Source organism: Eschscholzia californica, unplaced genomic scaffold (assembly GCF_041429995.1).
Source record: "Eschscholzia californica isolate CP2 unplaced genomic scaffold, dmEscCali1.0.p SCAF_3, whole genome shotgun sequence".
In the NCBI taxonomy this organism is placed as follows: Eukaryota; Viridiplantae; Streptophyta; class Magnoliopsida; order Ranunculales; family Papaveraceae; genus Eschscholzia; species Eschscholzia californica.
The window spans coordinates 25,812,824-25,831,301 of record NW_028238420.1 but is presented as its reverse complement, the minus strand read 5'-3'; the positions used below and the strand labels follow the sequence as shown (position 1 = coordinate 25,831,301).

The 18,478-nt window shown below is 33.4% G+C and overlaps 1 protein-coding gene across 1 annotated transcript; it reads left to right on the top strand.

The window, feature by feature from the left end:
• Positions 1-9,893: 9,893 nt before the first annotated feature.
• Positions 9,894-18,183, top strand: LOC147549201 (DNAJ heat shock N-terminal domain-containing protein). Its single transcript, XM_086670235.1, has 9 exons — positions 9,894-10,256; positions 10,430-10,558; positions 11,182-11,311; positions 11,751-11,871; positions 13,087-13,168; positions 14,388-14,438; positions 16,556-16,594; positions 16,874-16,973; positions 17,844-18,183. Exons 1-9 carry the CDS (start codon positions 10,017-10,019, stop codon positions 17,969-17,971), a joined length of 1,020 nt encoding a protein of 339 aa, XP_086526361.1. The 5' UTR covers positions 9,894-10,016; the 3' UTR covers positions 17,972-18,183.
• The last annotated feature ends 295 nt before the right edge of the window (positions 18,184-18,478 follow it).

The window sequence follows — 18,478 nt, the reverse complement described above, 5'->3', positions numbered from 1 at the left end:
TATGGGCACCGACGACGTCTTTGGGCTCAACTTGTGATAAGAGACAAAACACACATGACAGTGAGATCTTTGGGGGGTATCGGGGTGGTGCCTGTCAAAGGGACTCTGACGGTCAAGTCAATAAGCTTGCAAGAGAAATATGAATACGTAGATATTATCCTTGGAATGTTATCGTTGGTGGGATGGTCGGAGTTTGGCACGAATCGTGGAATGACCGGAGCTTGATCTCTACAGGTAGACTGACTTGGTTGGAGATCAGAGAGTGCGACAACCTATGAGGTATGTCCGTGGATGAGGCAACCCTGGTGAGGTTTGCCTTGTTTGGAGGTATGCATCGTAGATAAAATGGAAAGCTTTAAGGGTCTGACCTCGTAGATAATCATGCGGGCAAAGTAAAGAGTGTCTGGCCTCCAGGAGAGATAAAGTAGCTTGCCTACTTCGATCGTCAGGAGAGAGAAGGATAGGTCGCCCTTCCTTGATTGAACGGTTGCCCGGTCATCCAGACGAGAGAAAGGGAGGTCGCCCTTCCTTGTTAAAACAGTCGGCTGGTCGTCCAAGAGAAAGAAATGTAGCTCACATGAGGTTTGGACAATTGACGAAAGAGAAAGTAGTTGGTTGATTGCCCGAGAATTTGATGTATTAGGTGATAACTCGATATGTTTGTCGATGATCAGAATACCAGATGTCTTAGTCGATCACCAGATGATCTGTATCAACCTTGGTTCAGACATTTTATAGTGTCTTGGGTCAACTGTTACCCGGTGATAACTCGATATGTTTGTCGATGATCAGATAAAAGTGGACATAGTAACCCCCTCCCCCAACGGGTATATTCGGGATATCGTTACGTCTCCCTAAACGGATATACGGAGGGAGGTCTGCTGAGGAGATGAGCGTGGACATCTTCATCCAAAGCTAGATGTGCTTGCGCATTTTAATGTTCTTTCGGGGGTGCCCGAAGGTAAATGGGTATGGCCCATTAGCTGTTAATTCAAGAGTTTGGTCACTGTGTAAGCCCATTAATCGTGGATTTCTAAGGGCACTTTTGGTGACGTATTTTGGCCTATATAAGTTATGTAGGTATATGATCTTCCTTAGTTTGTTATATGAGCAGGGTTCTCATTGTGGGGACATGTACCTCCACAGACCCTCTTGTAGCATCCCGCCTGTTCGTACATATATATTACTATAGATTTTTTTAGTTACATATTATCACGTCAAAGTTGATAATGAATTTAGAATGCTTTTTTGAATTCAGAAAGATTCACCAATATATATACTAGTATTTTTTTGGGGGTATTTAGCGATACCCCCATCTCTAATGTCCAATTAGGGACACCCCTTTTTTAATTAGATATTAGGGATACCCCTTTTTTGTACTTAAAAGTACAAAATTACACTTATTCTTATTGTTTCTTTTTTTTTCTTCGATATCTTATACCTCTTAGATATTATGCTTATCAACTCTTATTTTCGATAGTTCAACAAAAAAAAAACTCTTATTTTCGTTTCTCATAAAATTTTTTTTCTCTTATCTATCTTTTTTTAATTTACCAACAACATTTATCAAAAATTTAAAATTGACAAATCACAACGACCGACATATTATATTTTCTTTTCTTCCTTTCATATCACTACGACCGACATAACACTCTAACTTTGGTCTTCTCGTGAATTTTTCTATCTAGTTTGTAAATTCACGACTAAGATAACACTCTAATTTCGCTCGTTCTAGGAATTTGCAATCTCATTTGCAAGTTCATTGAGTAATTTCATTTGAAATTTTTTATTTTTTGTTCGATTCATAATCTCAATTTTCATTTGTATTTTTTAAAATGTATACGAGTTATAATTAATAAAAATAACAATAGATAGCAAGAGGTTTTCTTCAAATCGGTCACATACATCAATTTTAACGTAAAATAAAAAATAAGAATAAGGGTAGTTGTGTATTTTTATGTCCAAAAAAAGGGGTATCCCTAATATCCAATTAAAAAAGGTGATATCCCTAATTGGACATTAGAGATGAGGGGGTATCGCTAAATACCCTTATTTATTTTAGTTACAGTGAATTTTTTTCATAATCTCAATTAGCCAGTTCTACTTTGTTTTCGCGACTCATAAACTTCTCTGTATATGCACCGCTCCAATATGCGGGCACCACTAAGACGTAGTTGACCACAATAATCTATCTCGAAAGCCTTAGTGAAAAGAGATCTACCAGACACTGGTTGCCACCTATAAGAAGTTGTAGGTTGTGTTTGATAGACATTTTTCTTGGGAAAAAGGAAATTTTTTTCTCAAAAATGTCATTTTTTCTTATGTTTGGTAGTTCTTTTAGGGAAAGAAAATAAAAGGGCACGTGACTCATTTTTCCTCTACATTCCTCAAAAGTTGAGAATCTTCTTACCCATGTTTTATGAGAAAAAAAGTTTCTCCTGACTTTAACCCCTTTAACAGATAAAAAAATTGCACGACAAGTGGTGCAGGACGACATTAACAATTTAACAGTCATCTCACTTACTGCCCTCTCTCTCTCTCTAAAACCTTTATGCTAGCCCAATCTCTCTCTTTCTCTCTCTCTAACATTATGGCTAGTGATTGTTGATTATGTGTCCTAAAATCTGAATTGGAAGGTTTAATGGGATAAATTTCTTCATGAAATGGAAAGGGAAGAAAATCATGTTTATGGGTGATAAATTGAGTTTGAATCAATGAGAATCATTACTTTGTTTCATTCATGCCTCCCAAAGCAAAGACCAGAGTTCTGAGAACTAATGTTTCTTTTTCTAAAATAGTTGTGTATGATCTCTCTCTCTTGAATAAAAGCAGCAGTGCTCTGAATTTGTTCTTTCTTTTTTCATTAGTCTATATATCTATTATATAAAACGCAATGTTTTTTGCTGACTGGGACAAACCAAAAGATAAATCTAACCGTCCGTTGTGTTTTTTCTCAGATATTAGCCATTAGATCTCTTACCTACCTAAAAAAACACATTTCTTTCACCCACTTACTCAATATATTATACAAACCCACAATAAATTTTGACCGTTCGATTTACACAGTTAAATCTCAAATTATAACCATCGTCGTAAAATTAATGACAGATTAATTTTATACTAATTACCATTTTCACAATTTATTATCTCCATAACTTTTTCAATATTTAATTGTGTTTTAGGTCATGAAATCATAATCCTTAGATCTTAATCCCTAAAATCTCCTTAAATCTTAACCCTTGATATCTCCCTCATAACCTCTCTATCTCCATAAAAACGCAATGTTTTTTGTTGACTAAAACAAACCAAAAGATAAATCTAACCGTCTGTGTGATTTTTCTATTATATAAAACGCAGTGTTTTTTGCTGACTGGGACAAACCAAAAGATAAATCTAACCGTCCGTTGTTTTTTCTCATATATTAGCCATTAGATCTCTTACCTACCTAAAAAAACACAATTCTTTCACCCACGTACTAAATCTATTATACAAACCCACGATAAATTTTGACCGTTCGATTTTCACAGTTAAATCTCAAATTATAACCATCATCGTAAAATTAATGACAGATTAATTTTATACTAATGACCATTTTCACAATTTATTATCTCCATAACTTTTTCAATATTAATTGTGTTTTAGGTCATGAAATCATAACCCTTAGATCTTAATCCCTTAAATCTTAACCCTTCATATCTCCCTCTTAACCTCTCCATCCCCATAAAAACGCAATGTTTTTTGTTGAATGGGACAAACCAAAGATAAATCTAACCGTCTGTGGTGTTTTTTCTAAGATATTAGACATTAGATCTCTCACCTACCTAAAAAAACACAATTCGTTCACCCACTCACTAAATCTATTATACAACCCCACGATAAATTTTGACCGTTCAATTTCCACAGTTAAATCTCAACCCTTAATTCTTATTTCAAATTATAACTACCATCATAAAATTAATGACAGATTAATTTTATACTAATGACCATTTTCACAATTTATTATCTCTATAACTTTTTCAGTATTAATTGTGTTTTAGGTTATGAAAACATAACCCTTAGATCTTAATCCCTAAAATCTTAACCCTTGGTATTTCTCTCATAACCTCTCTATCTCCATAATTTTCCAAAAAATAATTGTCTTCAGTTATAAAAGAAGAAGATTAATGAATTTTATCTCCCAATTCTTTCTCTATACAGTATATACTTTCCTCCTACAATCTTTTTTTCTTACACTTCTATCTCCCTCTTTCTTACTAAATTTCTCATTTGTTAGTAAAAAAAATTTTTGTCGATGGTTCAATATTAGTTTTTCTTAGTTGATTTAGTATTAGTTTTTCTTAATTTTGTTAATATGTAATTAGTAATGTATGATTAATACATAAAATTCAGTATATATAGATCTTTTATTAATATTGTGCATTCTCAATAAGTTTACTGAATTATTTAATTGTAAATACAATTGTTGTATGGTAAATCTCCTTCTCTCTACATGTATTTCTTTCTCTATCGATCTACTTTATTTTCGCGTTCTATGTTAATCTTTCTAAAGTGAAGAATTTATTTATTTTATTGAAGTTTTGATTTTCAATCTTTTTGTATCGTTTCTACAAGATATGAAAAACATCTATTTTGAAGAGTTAGTTGTTATTCTTTTTCTGATTTTACGATTTAAATATATTCTCTTTTTTACTTTTCAAAAAAAAAATTGAGATGAGTAAGAGTCAATTAGGTGGTAGTCTTATAATCTTTTAACTAGACTTTACAAATTATGTAAATAGATAGATACGTCTATATATATATATATATATATATATATATATATATATATATATATCTTTGCCGGTAAATTTTTAGCAGGATTTTCTTTGTTATAAGTTTTCTCTTGATTTCTTCTTTAAATTTGAATAAAAATGAATTTTTTTTATCAATATTCTTTAGAACAATTCGAATTGCCTCTTATAAAAGTAAAATGAATTTTTACCTTCATTATAAGGTCTGAAAACTTCTGTGAATTTTTATGCTGCTTCCAAAACTAATTATCGATTTCAGACTTTTTTGAATTAAACACTATCAACTTATTCTTAATTTTTTGTTTATGATCTTATGTTCGCCAATGTTCTTTTGTGTCTTATTGTTTGTAAATGTGATGTACTTCGTATTCATCGGTAAAAAATCATTGACTTTCTATGATTTGCAAGACACAATTGTCCATGCCCTAGAGGCACGGGTTATAACTAGTATATACATATGAAATGAAATGAAGTTTTATGAGTAGGTTTTCTCCCTCTAAAAGAAGAACTACACTATAAAACTAGAGTTTCTATTGAGATTATTTCATTTTCTTTCTGGATGAACTGAAATAAAAACACAAAGTGTATTATCAAATTGTAAGAACAAAATGATTACAGAACCTACAAAATATTGATTACATGACTCTTGAGAAGTAGAACAAGAGAAGAAGCCCTAGATAAGGATCCATGGTGAGCTCTAGATAGTGATTGAAGGTGAAATAATAGTGATTGATGGTGAAGTAATAGTGATTTGAGCTAAGTAACAATAAGTAATTAATTGATTGATAGACGTAGCCTCATTATCTTTGTACTTTCACTCTATAAGTTCTCTTAATCTTTTCTTTGGTTACCTATTTACACGAAGGAAATAGAAGATAGTGGACAATTAAATTCTTGAATTTTTGGGTTTATAGTCCAAAAATCGGGTCCTAATAGTAGATATACTCCTCTCTAATCCTATAAAAGGTTTTAAAACCAAAAAAATAATATAAATGGATATCTAGTCCATTTGGTCTCATCTAGAGAGAAAACACAAATCTCTAGAATAAATATTATTTCATAATCCCTAATTTAACCTTTCCATATTTTATAACTGATTTATCTTCGAAATCTATGCATATCTTTTTCCATATTTATTTTCCATATTTCTCTCCAATCATGTTTCTATTCAAAGTAAGGATATCTTCATTATTATCTCCCATATTTCTCTCCAATCACGTTTCCATTCAAAGTAAGAATATCTTCATTATATTCAGTAACGGAAACTCTGTATTTGATCTCTCTAAACCCGATTTAGTTGACAAACCTCCATTAAACTCAGAAAATCTTCTTTTTCTACATTATATTGCTGTCCAAATTCATCATTTACCAGGTCTAATACTTTCGAAATCTTTATAAACACCATTGTTAGTATCTAATATTTCTTCTTATAACTAAATCCTAATTATTTCGCTCTATTATAAAACGTATCAGATTTATGATACATATCTTTAAGATCTGTTTACTAATTCATTAACTTCGAATGTATGATGTTTATTTTCTCTCTCTAAAATTTTCATAACTGTTTTAGATCTTTATGTTTATTCCTTATTCAATGATTCATAACTAAAACCCTAAAATTTTCATAACTGTTTAAGATCTTTATGTTTATTCCTTATTCAATGATTCCTTCAAAGTTAGTATGTTATGTTTGCATCCAGTGATAATATCATATTTCTTTAGATCTATGTTTAATCTTCTGTTGTTTCTGATATTTCGTGAGATCAGATTATCAATCATCAATCGAATGTTTGATGTTTATTTTCTTTCTCTCTCTTAAAATTTCATTTATGTTTTTGATCTTGATGTTTAATCCTTCAACTCGAGTTTGACATTATAACAATCAATCATCATAGCAGATATCTTTAGATTTGTAGTTTAAGCTTAATGATATTCTCATTTTTTTTCTTCAGATCTAGTTTTCAATCCGTACGGATTTATGAAACATTTGTTCTTTCGTACGGTTACTCATAACAGAATTTACAATACATGTACTGTATCGTAAATTACCACAATTTATAGTAAATTATGAGTAATTTAAAGAACATTACCCGTGCTTTAACATCGAAACAGTACTCATTTCATTAGTAGAAATACTTCGTTTTACTATCAAATCTCGTGTACTTTGCAATAAAGTATATATAATTTACGTATATCTTCATGTTCTAACCATTATGTATATAATTTACGTATAAGTGCACATAAATTATGTATCATTTATTTACCATTACGTGTACTTTTCACCCAAAACAGTAGCCTTGATAAGTTTACCAAACTACTCCAAACCTTCAAATGTTGTCAAAATTTGACAAACATTATATATAATTTACGAAACTGTACATGTAGTTTATAATACAATATATGAGTTTTTTTCTTTAATGTATGTGTATTTATGTGTGTAGATTTGATATACCAGATGAAATTTCAAAGAGAATCATCAAATCAAAGTGAGTCAACGAAACTAATGGAGAGTACATGGATGGGCACCATTTTTGAACCAAAGAAGATTTTGTACTTTTTTTTGTAACAGAATGTAAAGGATGTATAATGCAAAAGAAATTATATGTAATGTAAAAGAAATTATGTGTAATTTATTGAACAAGACCCACATACATTTGATAAATTATGTTGTATACTTGACAAATGATGGTTTCCTCGTCATAATTAATACATAATTTACGTATTTGTTTTATAATTTGTATTCTATGTGTATTTACGTATAAGTAAAAACGAAAACATTTGTTGCTTTAATGTTCCCAAAAAAATATACTATTTCCAAAACTGAAAGTTAAGTGAGGGAAAGTGATATATATGTTTTGTATATTAACCCCCAAATCACGCTAAATTGATCCTAGAAAATATACTATTTCCAAATCTGAAAGTTAAGTGAGAGAAAATTGATTTGAATCGAAAAAAATTTACATAGTAAGAGAGAGAAAATTGATTTGGTTTCTAAATCTGTAAAGAGAGATAAAATTGATTTGGTTACGATTTTTGTTTTGAATTGATTTGGAAATAAATTTGCTTTCCAAAACGGTTAGAAGATAGAGAAAAATCAATTTCGGATTTATACGTTAGTTGCTTTAAATCCCCTAAATCACGCCCACATTAGAAACATTTCAAATTCACCCTGGAAAATTAAAAATCCCGTGATTTTTGTAAGAGGGACATGGACGGTAGTTCTCTCATAAAGAATGGGTTATTATGTCCATAATGTAAAAGGACTAAATATCCATGTTTTGGGAAGATTGGATCATAAACCTTTTTTGAATATTATTTTGGTCTATATACCCACGGACCCTAAATTCTTTTCTCTTAACAAACCGAACAATAGAAAATGCGAAAAATATCATGAAGATAGTGTTTCTTGGTGAAAAATTTTTTCGGAGTAAATTTTTCTCTATTTTTTTTCGTTTCCCAAAGATGGTATCAAAGTTGAATGATTGGTTAACAAGTTGAAGTAACCAATCAACACTATATTATATCATTGGCCGAGGGCCAAACTAACAAACTACTGACAATGTGAGGGCAAAACGAGAAGAGGCGTGATTCAATGAGCTCGAGCTCATATATCCTATATGAGCTCGAGCTCATTGACCGTTGATCTTTCTAGATCGACGAGATAAAGAAAAAGCACAATTGTACTCTTTATTGACAATTAATTATAAGACACACTTTGTACATTTAATTACAGAACTGCCACCATCTTTTCCGTTCCATATGCTCGATCCCACTCTCCATCATCCTTTGCCTCCTTCGCCCTACTTCTCTTTTCTTCATCATCATCATCATCATCATTTAAACCTCAAATACTCTTTATTGACAATTGATTATAAAATGGTATAATCTGGAAAAACCCATTAAAATTCTTCAAAAACAAACCATTAAATCAAGAGAACTGGAACAAAAAGTAAGGGTTTTTTTTAGAGAGAGAAAGTAATCAGACCTGAATCGTGTGGTTTGGAGAAATTTAGGAATCAAATACTCAAAAAACATAATCAGAAGAAACTTAGGAATCAAATACTCATAACCCATTGATGAAAAACTACTACCCATTTATGAAAAATCAAATTTATGAATAATCATAACCCCCTTATGAAAAATCACAACTCATTGATGGAAAATCATAACTCATTGATGTGAAACTCCTAAAAAAAAAGCAACCTAGTACAACAGTGAAGCAAGGAAGAAAGAGATCATCTCTCTTTGTCTTGAAATACCAATTCGACCATAACAAGTTAACGACAACAACACCATTAAAGATATAAATAATCTCATCACCATTATTACCCTACTGATCTCACCGCCCATAATGAACAACAATAACCCTAAATCCAAAACCAGATGAACCGAAGTTCAAAAATCATTAATTTCCCTTCCACCACCATCAACAAGTGATATATACACTGTTTTACTCCCTCCCCACTTTTTTTCTCTCTCTAGAACTAGATCTAGTAGTAGAAAGAACTTTTTCCCCCAAATAAGACTCGATTCCTGGAAGTCCAAATGGAGTAATTGATGTATTTTTAGTTCATTATCTTCTGATTGTTCAAACTATTCAAAGGAGTTCATGAGAGATCATCAGACACCAGGCAGAGTGGATTATGTTCTTCATCAGTGGAGATGAGAAGGAAAATAAAGTTAAGAGACGAATGTATGAGAGATGAATGGGAAGATGGTGGCAATTATGTAATTATATATATAAAGTGTGACTTATAGTTATTTGTTAATAAGGACTACAGCTGTATTTTTTTTGCCCTTGTTGATCTTCTTAGATCGACGGTCAATGAGCTCAAGCTCATATGTGGAAATATGAGCTTGAGCTCATTAAATCACGGCTCAAACGAGAAATCCCCACACCCAAATTTCAATTGATTGATGAATGACGTGGCCTGAGAGAACAGCTATTCTATGCTAAACACGTGTCCATTCGAACAAGCACGTGACCTTACGTGTCACGCTACCTTCATCAGCTAAACTCTATATTCATGGAAGATTCGTGGCTTATAGATTGCCAAGTCAGCACTAAAGCCTCCAAAATTTTCTCATCCTCACTTCCTCCTAGTACACCAAAAAATATCTCTTCCTTTTCCTCCTCCCGTTTCCAGCTTCCATAAAACCAATACCACTCTCTCTGAATTTCTCTCTCTCTAAATTTCTCTCTCTAGATTCTTTCTCCGTCATTTTATGGCTCAATTACTTACTCCTGTATGTACAGACGCCCTCAAATTCCATAACCCCTCACAATTCTTCGATTCCTGGCGCATTTTAGCCAAGACCACCAACAATCACCGGTGGCCACCAACGACAACCACCGCAATAAGTGGTGGAAGACGACGTGACTTTAAATTAAGAGCAGTCGCTGAAGAATCATCATCGATTTCAAATGAATCGATCGCAGATGATTATTATGCTGTTTTAGGGCTGGTAAACTTCCTGAACATTCGTTTCTCAAAATTAAACTTGTAATCTCTGTCCTGTTCATCTGAATTCTTACTTTAATGGATTCAAATTAGAATTATTAATTGTAAAATTTAGTTGAAATTAGTAAGTTTAGCCAAGATTTCGATTTGATTGAATCTTTTGGATGGATGAAACAGTTGCCAGATGCAACGCCGGAGCAGATCAAGAAGGCTTACTATAGTTGCATGAAAGCTTGTCATCCAGATTTGAGTGGAAATGATCCAGAGACCACAAACTTCTGCATGTTCATCAATGACGTTTACGAGGTTAGCTTTACTCTGGAATAGAAAATCTGACTTTGAAGGCGTTTTACTGTAACGTCAAAAAGGGGCTATCAGTGTATTTTCGATAAACTAAGGGGCTACACGGGAAGCTGGTCATAAAATAGGGGGTCATTTGGGAAATATTATTGACACATTAATTGATCATAATTGCACCCCCGCTCCACTAAGCTTTGTTGTTTTGAGGTGAATCCGGAGGAACATGAACCAAGCAAGAGGAAAGCATGCTCAGGAATTTAATATAATTTTGATGTATTAATAGTATTGTTTCAAAGAAAATATGTGGAGATTGATCAGATCTTTTTCCCCATGGAGTTACGACTTACGAGTGTTAAATGCATGTATTTGTTAATCAGGTTCGACCCATTTCTCGATTGATTCCTCAGCTCACGCCTTTAATCGCGTTAAGTTGCGGGGTGTATGAGGATACACGTGTATTGCATTTTCTACATAACTAAAAATAACTAATGGCAGCACAGACTCTCGTCTTACTAAGATAGTACGCTATATATGTTTTCTCTGCAATTTCAGTGAGCATATTGGTGGGTTTGGGTGGTGTACTTCTATAATTATTATTTCCAATACAGTAAATAAGTATCATCTTGCAGGTGCTTAGCGATCCCGTGCAACGTAGAGTTTATGATGAAATTCATGGATATGCATTGACAGCAATAAACCCTTTCTTGGATGACACCAGTGTGAAAGATCATGCATTTGTTGATGAGTTTAGTTGCATAGGTATGAATTGGTTCTAATATCAACTAACATTGCCCTCTCTTTTTAGCTTAACAATTTTTAATAGCCATATTTTTTGGAATTGGCGGGGCAAAAGCAATTGTTAAAGTACCCTGTGTTTTTATTGTCAATGCGACGCTTCCATGGAAAATGTAGTGTCTGCATCGTCTATCAATTACCTAATAGTAGAATAACATATGTAGTTGATTAGTTTCCATCTATTACTTTATTTGCATTAAATACATTTGAAACATATATCATTGGTATCAACCAAATACCACTGGAGCTTTTCATTTTCTCCTGCATTGGATTTCATTATTGATGATTAAAAATAGAAATCCATGTTTCTTACTTGGTGTGATGGATAAGATGTTCTATGTGCTTCCAGTTACAGATCCTGAACATGGATTATAAATCATTGTCTGATACTCCTTGTACGCAGGTTGCAAAAATTGCGCAAATGTAGCTTCAGATGTATTTGAAATCGAGGAAGATTTCGGGAGAGCTAGAGTTTGCAAACAATATGGGGATCCTGAGTTGGTTCAGCAGGCTATTGATAGCTGGTAAGTCCAGGATTTAGCTGTACTGAGCTACGATCACGGTGTTTTTTTTTTTTTAGAGGTCTTCCTTAGTTTTATAGTTCACGTAAATAAAATTAGAAGATATATAGTGTAATGTTAATCAACTACTTTTTGGCGAATTTTGTTCTTGACAGGAAATCAGTAGACAATATACTATGTCTATATGACTACTATATGAATCCATAATATCCATTCACAAAGAAATTGGCACAATTATTTAATGATGAATCGTAAATATCCATTTATTAACTATTTTGGCGCAACTTCTGGAGATCTTTAACTAGTTTCCCTGCTGTGGAATTGATGAAGGCATCTCATTATGTTCATCATTTGACATGTCTCATCGCTTAGTCTCAGTTTACCTCATAAGTTGTATGAGTGTGAGAATAAATTCTTAATGGCACTAAAGCTATGCAACATGGATATACAGTATGAGGTGTTGGATATGGTGGCTGGAAAAAAATCTATTGTGTGGATGAGTCACACATGTCTTGTTTATCGTCTTAGTTATTAGTTCCTTTATAAACTTACTGTTTTTTAACGTTTAGATCAACCATTGTTGCATTATAAACCTAACACGTTGACCTAGGCTGTATTTTATGTTCCGAGTACGATTGCTTGCAAGATCACACAAGATGCCTGTACAAAATGTCACTTTAGGTCCAGTAAACAAAGTTTCCAACACGAGCTCCTTAGTATTTAAGGATCTGAGTGGTAAAAAAAGGGTATCTATGGTCAGTGCCACATAGCATTAACATAGTGAAGAGACAGTGAACCCATATCACGCAGTTTGCCTTTCTTCTCACGATGTTATTTATAGGAATTTCATTGCAGAGATCATAATCCTTCTGCATAATTGCTAACATGTTCAGCAGATGTAGTCCTGACCTGAAAAATCAAACAATTAATATATCTTCTCGAAACTCGGAACCAGACCGGTGTGCAAATCTAGCAGTTATGTTATGCCTGTTTTTCTTGTGCAACTTTTAATGGTTCTGTTTGTCCACTGGAAAGTTTGATACACGTTAGCCAAGTCTAGTGCTAATGCATTAGATCACCCCTGTGTTACTTCGACTGCTTTCAATTTGAGCTAATGCGGCATGTTCACGACAGGGATCAACAGTTTAGTTAGAATGTTAGAACATATGTGTATGTGAAAACCTTGCAAGTGATTAACTTAATCTTCTGCTTTATCAGCCCAGTTGACTGCATTCATTGGACTTCTGCTGCTCAAGTATCTTTACTTGAAGATGAAATGCGGCGGGTAGAAAGAGTAAATGTAAGATGCCTATTTTATCCATCCATTGTTTCAAATTTTTGTTTAATTTTTCTATTTTGAATTAAGTTAGAGTTTATACTAATGAACTTCATATTTACTTTATATGATTTAAGTTATTCCGTAATATGTTTTAGTAGGTTTGGTAAAATATTAGGTTTTCTTGAGGAAGTGGAAAAATTATTTTGATTTTCCAAAAATAATGGCCTGGAGAAAGGATTTATAACCGCTTCTACACCATAATGCTTAGTGTGTTCTTTTTCTTCTTATCTAGAGTAAGGAACCTACTCAATGCTCTCTCCACTCCACTTAACACGAAAACTCAATAGTCTTCAAAAGATTAGAGGCAAAATAAAACAACGAAACACGGTCAGACTTCTCGAAACTTTAGAATGACACTGCTGCTATAGAAGATCAACTATTTTTAGAGTGCTTGAAGAGGAGAGTGGTCCCTGAGAGAGTGGGAGGCAGGATAGTGTACGCCTGAACCGCAAAATCACTTCATTGCATCACTAAAGCGGGACAGTCAAATTCCTAAACAACTGGAAAGATGAAAAGCACTAGTACTAGAGGTGGACATGATTAACAGTAAAGATATTATATTTATAAAAATTCCAAGGTCCAAGATTCATGTTAGAATTTTAACCCCAGAACTTCTACGTGCCCAAAAATAAGAAGTAAAGCTGAAGTACGAAAAATAAAGGAGAGAAGGAAGAACTCGGCTTAGTTAGCATAGTCTTATTCGTGTCTTGAAATGACTGATGATTATTGATTTGGATGTCCTGATTTTTTTTGTATCACTAGATTTTTATGCCCATACCTCCTTAATAAACTAAAACTCTATTAACCAAGAAAAAAGAGAAAAAAAATCTTCCTCTTTCTTGTTTTTAGTATTTTGTTGCTGCTGGAGCATAGTAAGACATGTTTAGAAATCAGGAGCTTCATGACAAGCAATGAGAATCAGATTTTGCTCCTAAAAACTACGCGAACCTTCTTATTGAAAATATTGTGACATGATTATATCCATTAGGTGTTTCTGTTCTGGTACATGCCCTCTCGTATTCGCTTAAGCAATTACTAGTAACTGCAGTTAGGTTTTCACTTGGATCACAAGCAATTATTAGGAAAGGAAATTACATTGGTGAAGGCTTTCAGTATTTTTCATATGCATTTTATTATAGCTAAGGGTAACATGGCTAAAGCATGAACTTTATATGACTAGGTCGCGCTGATGCTTGCTGGGATGGGAGCCTCTTCTGATGTTTTCAGAATGGTAAGACCACATTTGTTCCGATATTGACTATAAATATTAGTTTTGTATGGAAGTGGTTTTATCAGGTCTGTTCTTGTTGTTATATCCTTTTATCAGGATTGACTGATGACTCAGACTTGTTTTTCTGAACAATTTGATTGAATAAAAAGAAATTCATACAAAGCCACCGGGTCTTTATAAAAGACGAACCCTGATTACAAAGAACGAGCTGAAAACCCCCAAATTGCAAAGTTGTACTAAATGCTTCCAGGTTTTAAACTAAATCTGAAAAGAATACAATATTAGCCTATTGCAGCTGTCCACGACAGTGGCATATGGTGTCTTGTATGTTAGCGACTGTTTCTTCTTATCGCTTGCTTTGTCCCAAAATATGATGTTTCTATCCTTCCAAATCCTCCATACTATAGCATGAGGAATTATGTTCCACAATTCCCTCCCTTTGCTCAGGAACTTCAGGCTCTTCCATTAGATTAGGCTCCTGTCTAAGGTTTCAGGCATCCCAAACTTCTTTAGCCTCCGGACTGTGGATCAAGTTCATTGATTTTTTTTTTTTACCTTTACTATTCTGAACTAATTGAGGGGAGGGAATCAACATGTTTTGATTTTTATCCTCCGTAAACATGTCATTCCTAGGGAAAGGTATAAAAGAAGTGCCAGAGTCAAAGTGTCGTGAGAACATTGGTTTTAAATTATAACATCATTGATTTGTATAAAAATGAGAAGTAAAATGTTTTGCGGGCCTTTATAGCTACACTGTTAATCAAATATTTGTTCTGATTCATTATGTTCAAACAATAAAATCCATGTCTTATAACTAACTGCATGTGGCATCACTTGTTTCATCTGCGATAATTGCTAGTAAGTGACCCTGATTGATGTAAACGCGTGATAGAAGCTTCAATGGAGGTTTACAATCATAAAAATAAAGATAAAACACATTTTGTTGGCGGAAGATTAACCAGAGGTTTTCGACCTTTAGAATATAGATAAAACACAACTAGAATTGTACATAGTTGAAATTCATAAATCTTCAAATAGCTTCAACAAAGTCATTTAATCCAATTTAAAATTCATAGTAGGAGCTCTTTCATGCATAACATGGTGGCATATGTTCTTTTTTTTTTATAGAAAACTATTCTGAACATACTAAAGTTAGTAAAATTTGGGATCCAAGATTTTACAGTAGGACTCGTTTTGGGCATAAGATAAGTTAACTTACTCAACAATGTTATTGCGTACCGCGTTCCCGATACCCCATGCCCTTCTTGGGTGGGTTTGTGATCCAGTATGCAAAATTAGCTTACCGGAATATTTAGCCTAAATTAACCCGAACTCATTGTAAAAATCTATAAACTCGATTAGTTGGGTACTTTAACTACAAGAACTTTTATAATTAACTTGTTAGATTGGGAGTAGGTGTATCTATTATAAATGCATCATAAAGAGTATATATTGCCTAGGAAAATAGTCGAAAACGTACTGCGATAGAAAATGGTGTACCGAGGAGGTATACCCCTAGTGTACCCGATACTCACATGGTAGCGTACCGCGTACCGGTACCCCAAAATCGGAGCAATCCGCGTACTAGATAACATTGTTCTTAATTACTCTCCTAACAGTATTATGAACCTCATAGTATTAAGAAATAAAAAATAATTATAAATTAGTAAAGCAACAAACAAATACATGAAAAGAAAAGTAAATAATGATAACATCAAAGAAGAGACTCTTCAATGTTTGTGGTCAAATCCCATGGGAGTTCTTCATTCACCTTATTGGTTGTGATGTATATCCTGTCTAATTGTTATTGAAAGGGCAGTATGTTCAAACTATAACTTGTTAGAACTTCTCTTCTATGAATATGAACAAAACGGATCAGAGTCAAAAACCATGGTAAGGAAGTACCAAATTCAGAGTGTTTGATATGGCACGAAGTACCAACACACTTTTAAGTAGCACAAGACATATTTTTGCGTTGGGATGAACTTATGCTCAATACTTTCTTAATTGGATTGGCTTGCTTCAGAGGCCTTTTAGATATTCAGTTTTAGATGATTTTCTGGGTTATGCTTTTCACCTGTAGCATAACGAAAAGCAATTAATTTCCAATGTGACAGGCAAGCTCTCGGTGGCAAAAGCGCCAATCCAAAGTCCTGGTATGCAAATCTAACCTTTGTGAATTAATAGCTTAGCATTCATTATAGGATTTAAAACTAGTATCAGTCTCATTTGTCTATTCTTTACTGGATTCATACCTACTTTGACATATCAGTCTTCATTCTGTACCTTTAGTTTATTGCGATAACATCAAACTAGTAGGATATTAGTGTCCCAGACACATTTTTATTTACAAATCATGCATCAGTAGTATAAGCTAAGCATTTTATGCATATAGAGAAGTTTTCATTTTTAGAATTCTATAACCTTTAATGCAGGAGATGGCCAAAATAAGAATGATGAATAAAAAAGACACTGATAAATCGGAATCATACTGGAGTGACCTGTGGGGAAAGGCTAAAAACTATGAAACTTCAGGTACCACGATTGTTCAATTTACAATTCAAGTACATTTTGTTCTTGTTTTATATCTTTGACTTCTCTGTCAATCAAATTAATTTCAACTGTTTATTCTTATTCTGCATTTAGTCAGCAACTATTTAACATAGATCTACATGTTATATTTCTGCCCTGATTTTCTAGATTGGTCGGTCTTGCACATGATACACAATAATTCCGGTTATGTTGTTGTTTAGGAAACTAGATTAGAAGAGAAAAAGGGGAAAAAGTTTTTCATTGGTCCAGTGTTGTTGAAATTTTTTCCCATAACAAAATAAGGAATAATCGTTTTTTCTCTTCAACTTAATAATATTACGAATTTTTCATTTCCTGACTGTTCTAGGTAGAAGTACCACAAGTTAGCCAGTTACTTTAGTGTAGGAGCTTCTCTAAGAACTATTATACTGTATTAATATTAGCAAAATATTCAGCCTTGTATGTGGGGTGGGACGCTGGGCTGTGCATACTTGTGAACTTGTTTGCCCTGGACCCTGATATTTATGGCTTTAACTGATTGAAATCTTAGTCGCTCTACGAGTAGTTGGGCTTGAGAGTCTGTCTCTAGGCTAAGGCCATGTTATTGCCCTGCCAAGTTGAGTACCATAATCAATTATGAGTTGAGATCCCCAAAACTTGAAGGTAAGCTCCAGACACAGTAACTATGATCATCTATTAGTTACTCACCATTATGCAGCAAAAATTTAGAATTGTTATTTACATATTTACACTCTTCCTCTGTCCCACGGATTGGGTTTTGTCCTTGTTCAAAACTCATGTCCTCCATCAGAAACATGATACTCATTCGCTCAGTAGTAGTTGATGCTATTATATTGTTGACATTGATTGCAGAAGAGGAAACAAAGGAGCGAGCAAAGCGAGCAGCAGCTGCGGCTAGGAGATGGAGGGAATACTCGAGGAAGGGCACAGATAGACCTCCAACCTTCAAATTGCCCGAGACAATAGCCAATAAAGACTAAACCTTTAGTAATTTCTCAACCACCCTTGTTAGAATGATTCTTAATAAAGTGTAAGTATTAGCTGTCCAATATAGTAATGAAGCTCTATATCATGTAACATATGTAAAATCCCATCCCATGTCTATATTAATGTGACTTTACCAAAATTACCATAATGTAATGACATCAAGAGACTCGAAAATTATACCTAAATCATACAATTCTCTTGCTTAGTTCTTGGTCAAATACTCTTTTGCAGCTTCCAGTGAACTCAATTAGGAAACCCTAAGAAAGAAAACTAGATTAAATCCCTAATTGTTCAGGACTGACTTTCACTTTTGTTTGTAAAATCACATCATGAAAGCAAATCAGAAAGCTTGAGAAAGAAAATTAAATAAAAATCTACTTTTTATTGGATCATATCATTGGTTAGTTACAGATATTTCTATTCCACCATTGACACCCCTGTTAACAAACCCTAACCAAAAAAGTTAAATTAAATTAAAGAATTGTAAGAAAGAATAGAAT

What these genes read in the sequence shown, in the direction of transcription:
- LOC147549201 (XM_086670235.1), top strand. Translation starts at nt 10,017, where the DNA reads ATGGCTCAATTACTTACTCCTGTATGTACAGACGCCCTCAAATTCCAT. An exon ending in TGATGAGTTTAGTTGCATAG is followed by an intron (nt 11,312 to 11,750) that starts GTATGAATTGGT and finishes CCTTGTACGCAG; the next exon opens with GTTGCAAAAATTGCGCAAAT. An exon ending in GGCGGGTAGAAAGAGTAAAT is followed by an intron (nt 13,169 to 14,387) that starts GTAAGATGCCTA and finishes TTATATGACTAG; the next exon opens with GTCGCGCTGATGCTTGCTGG.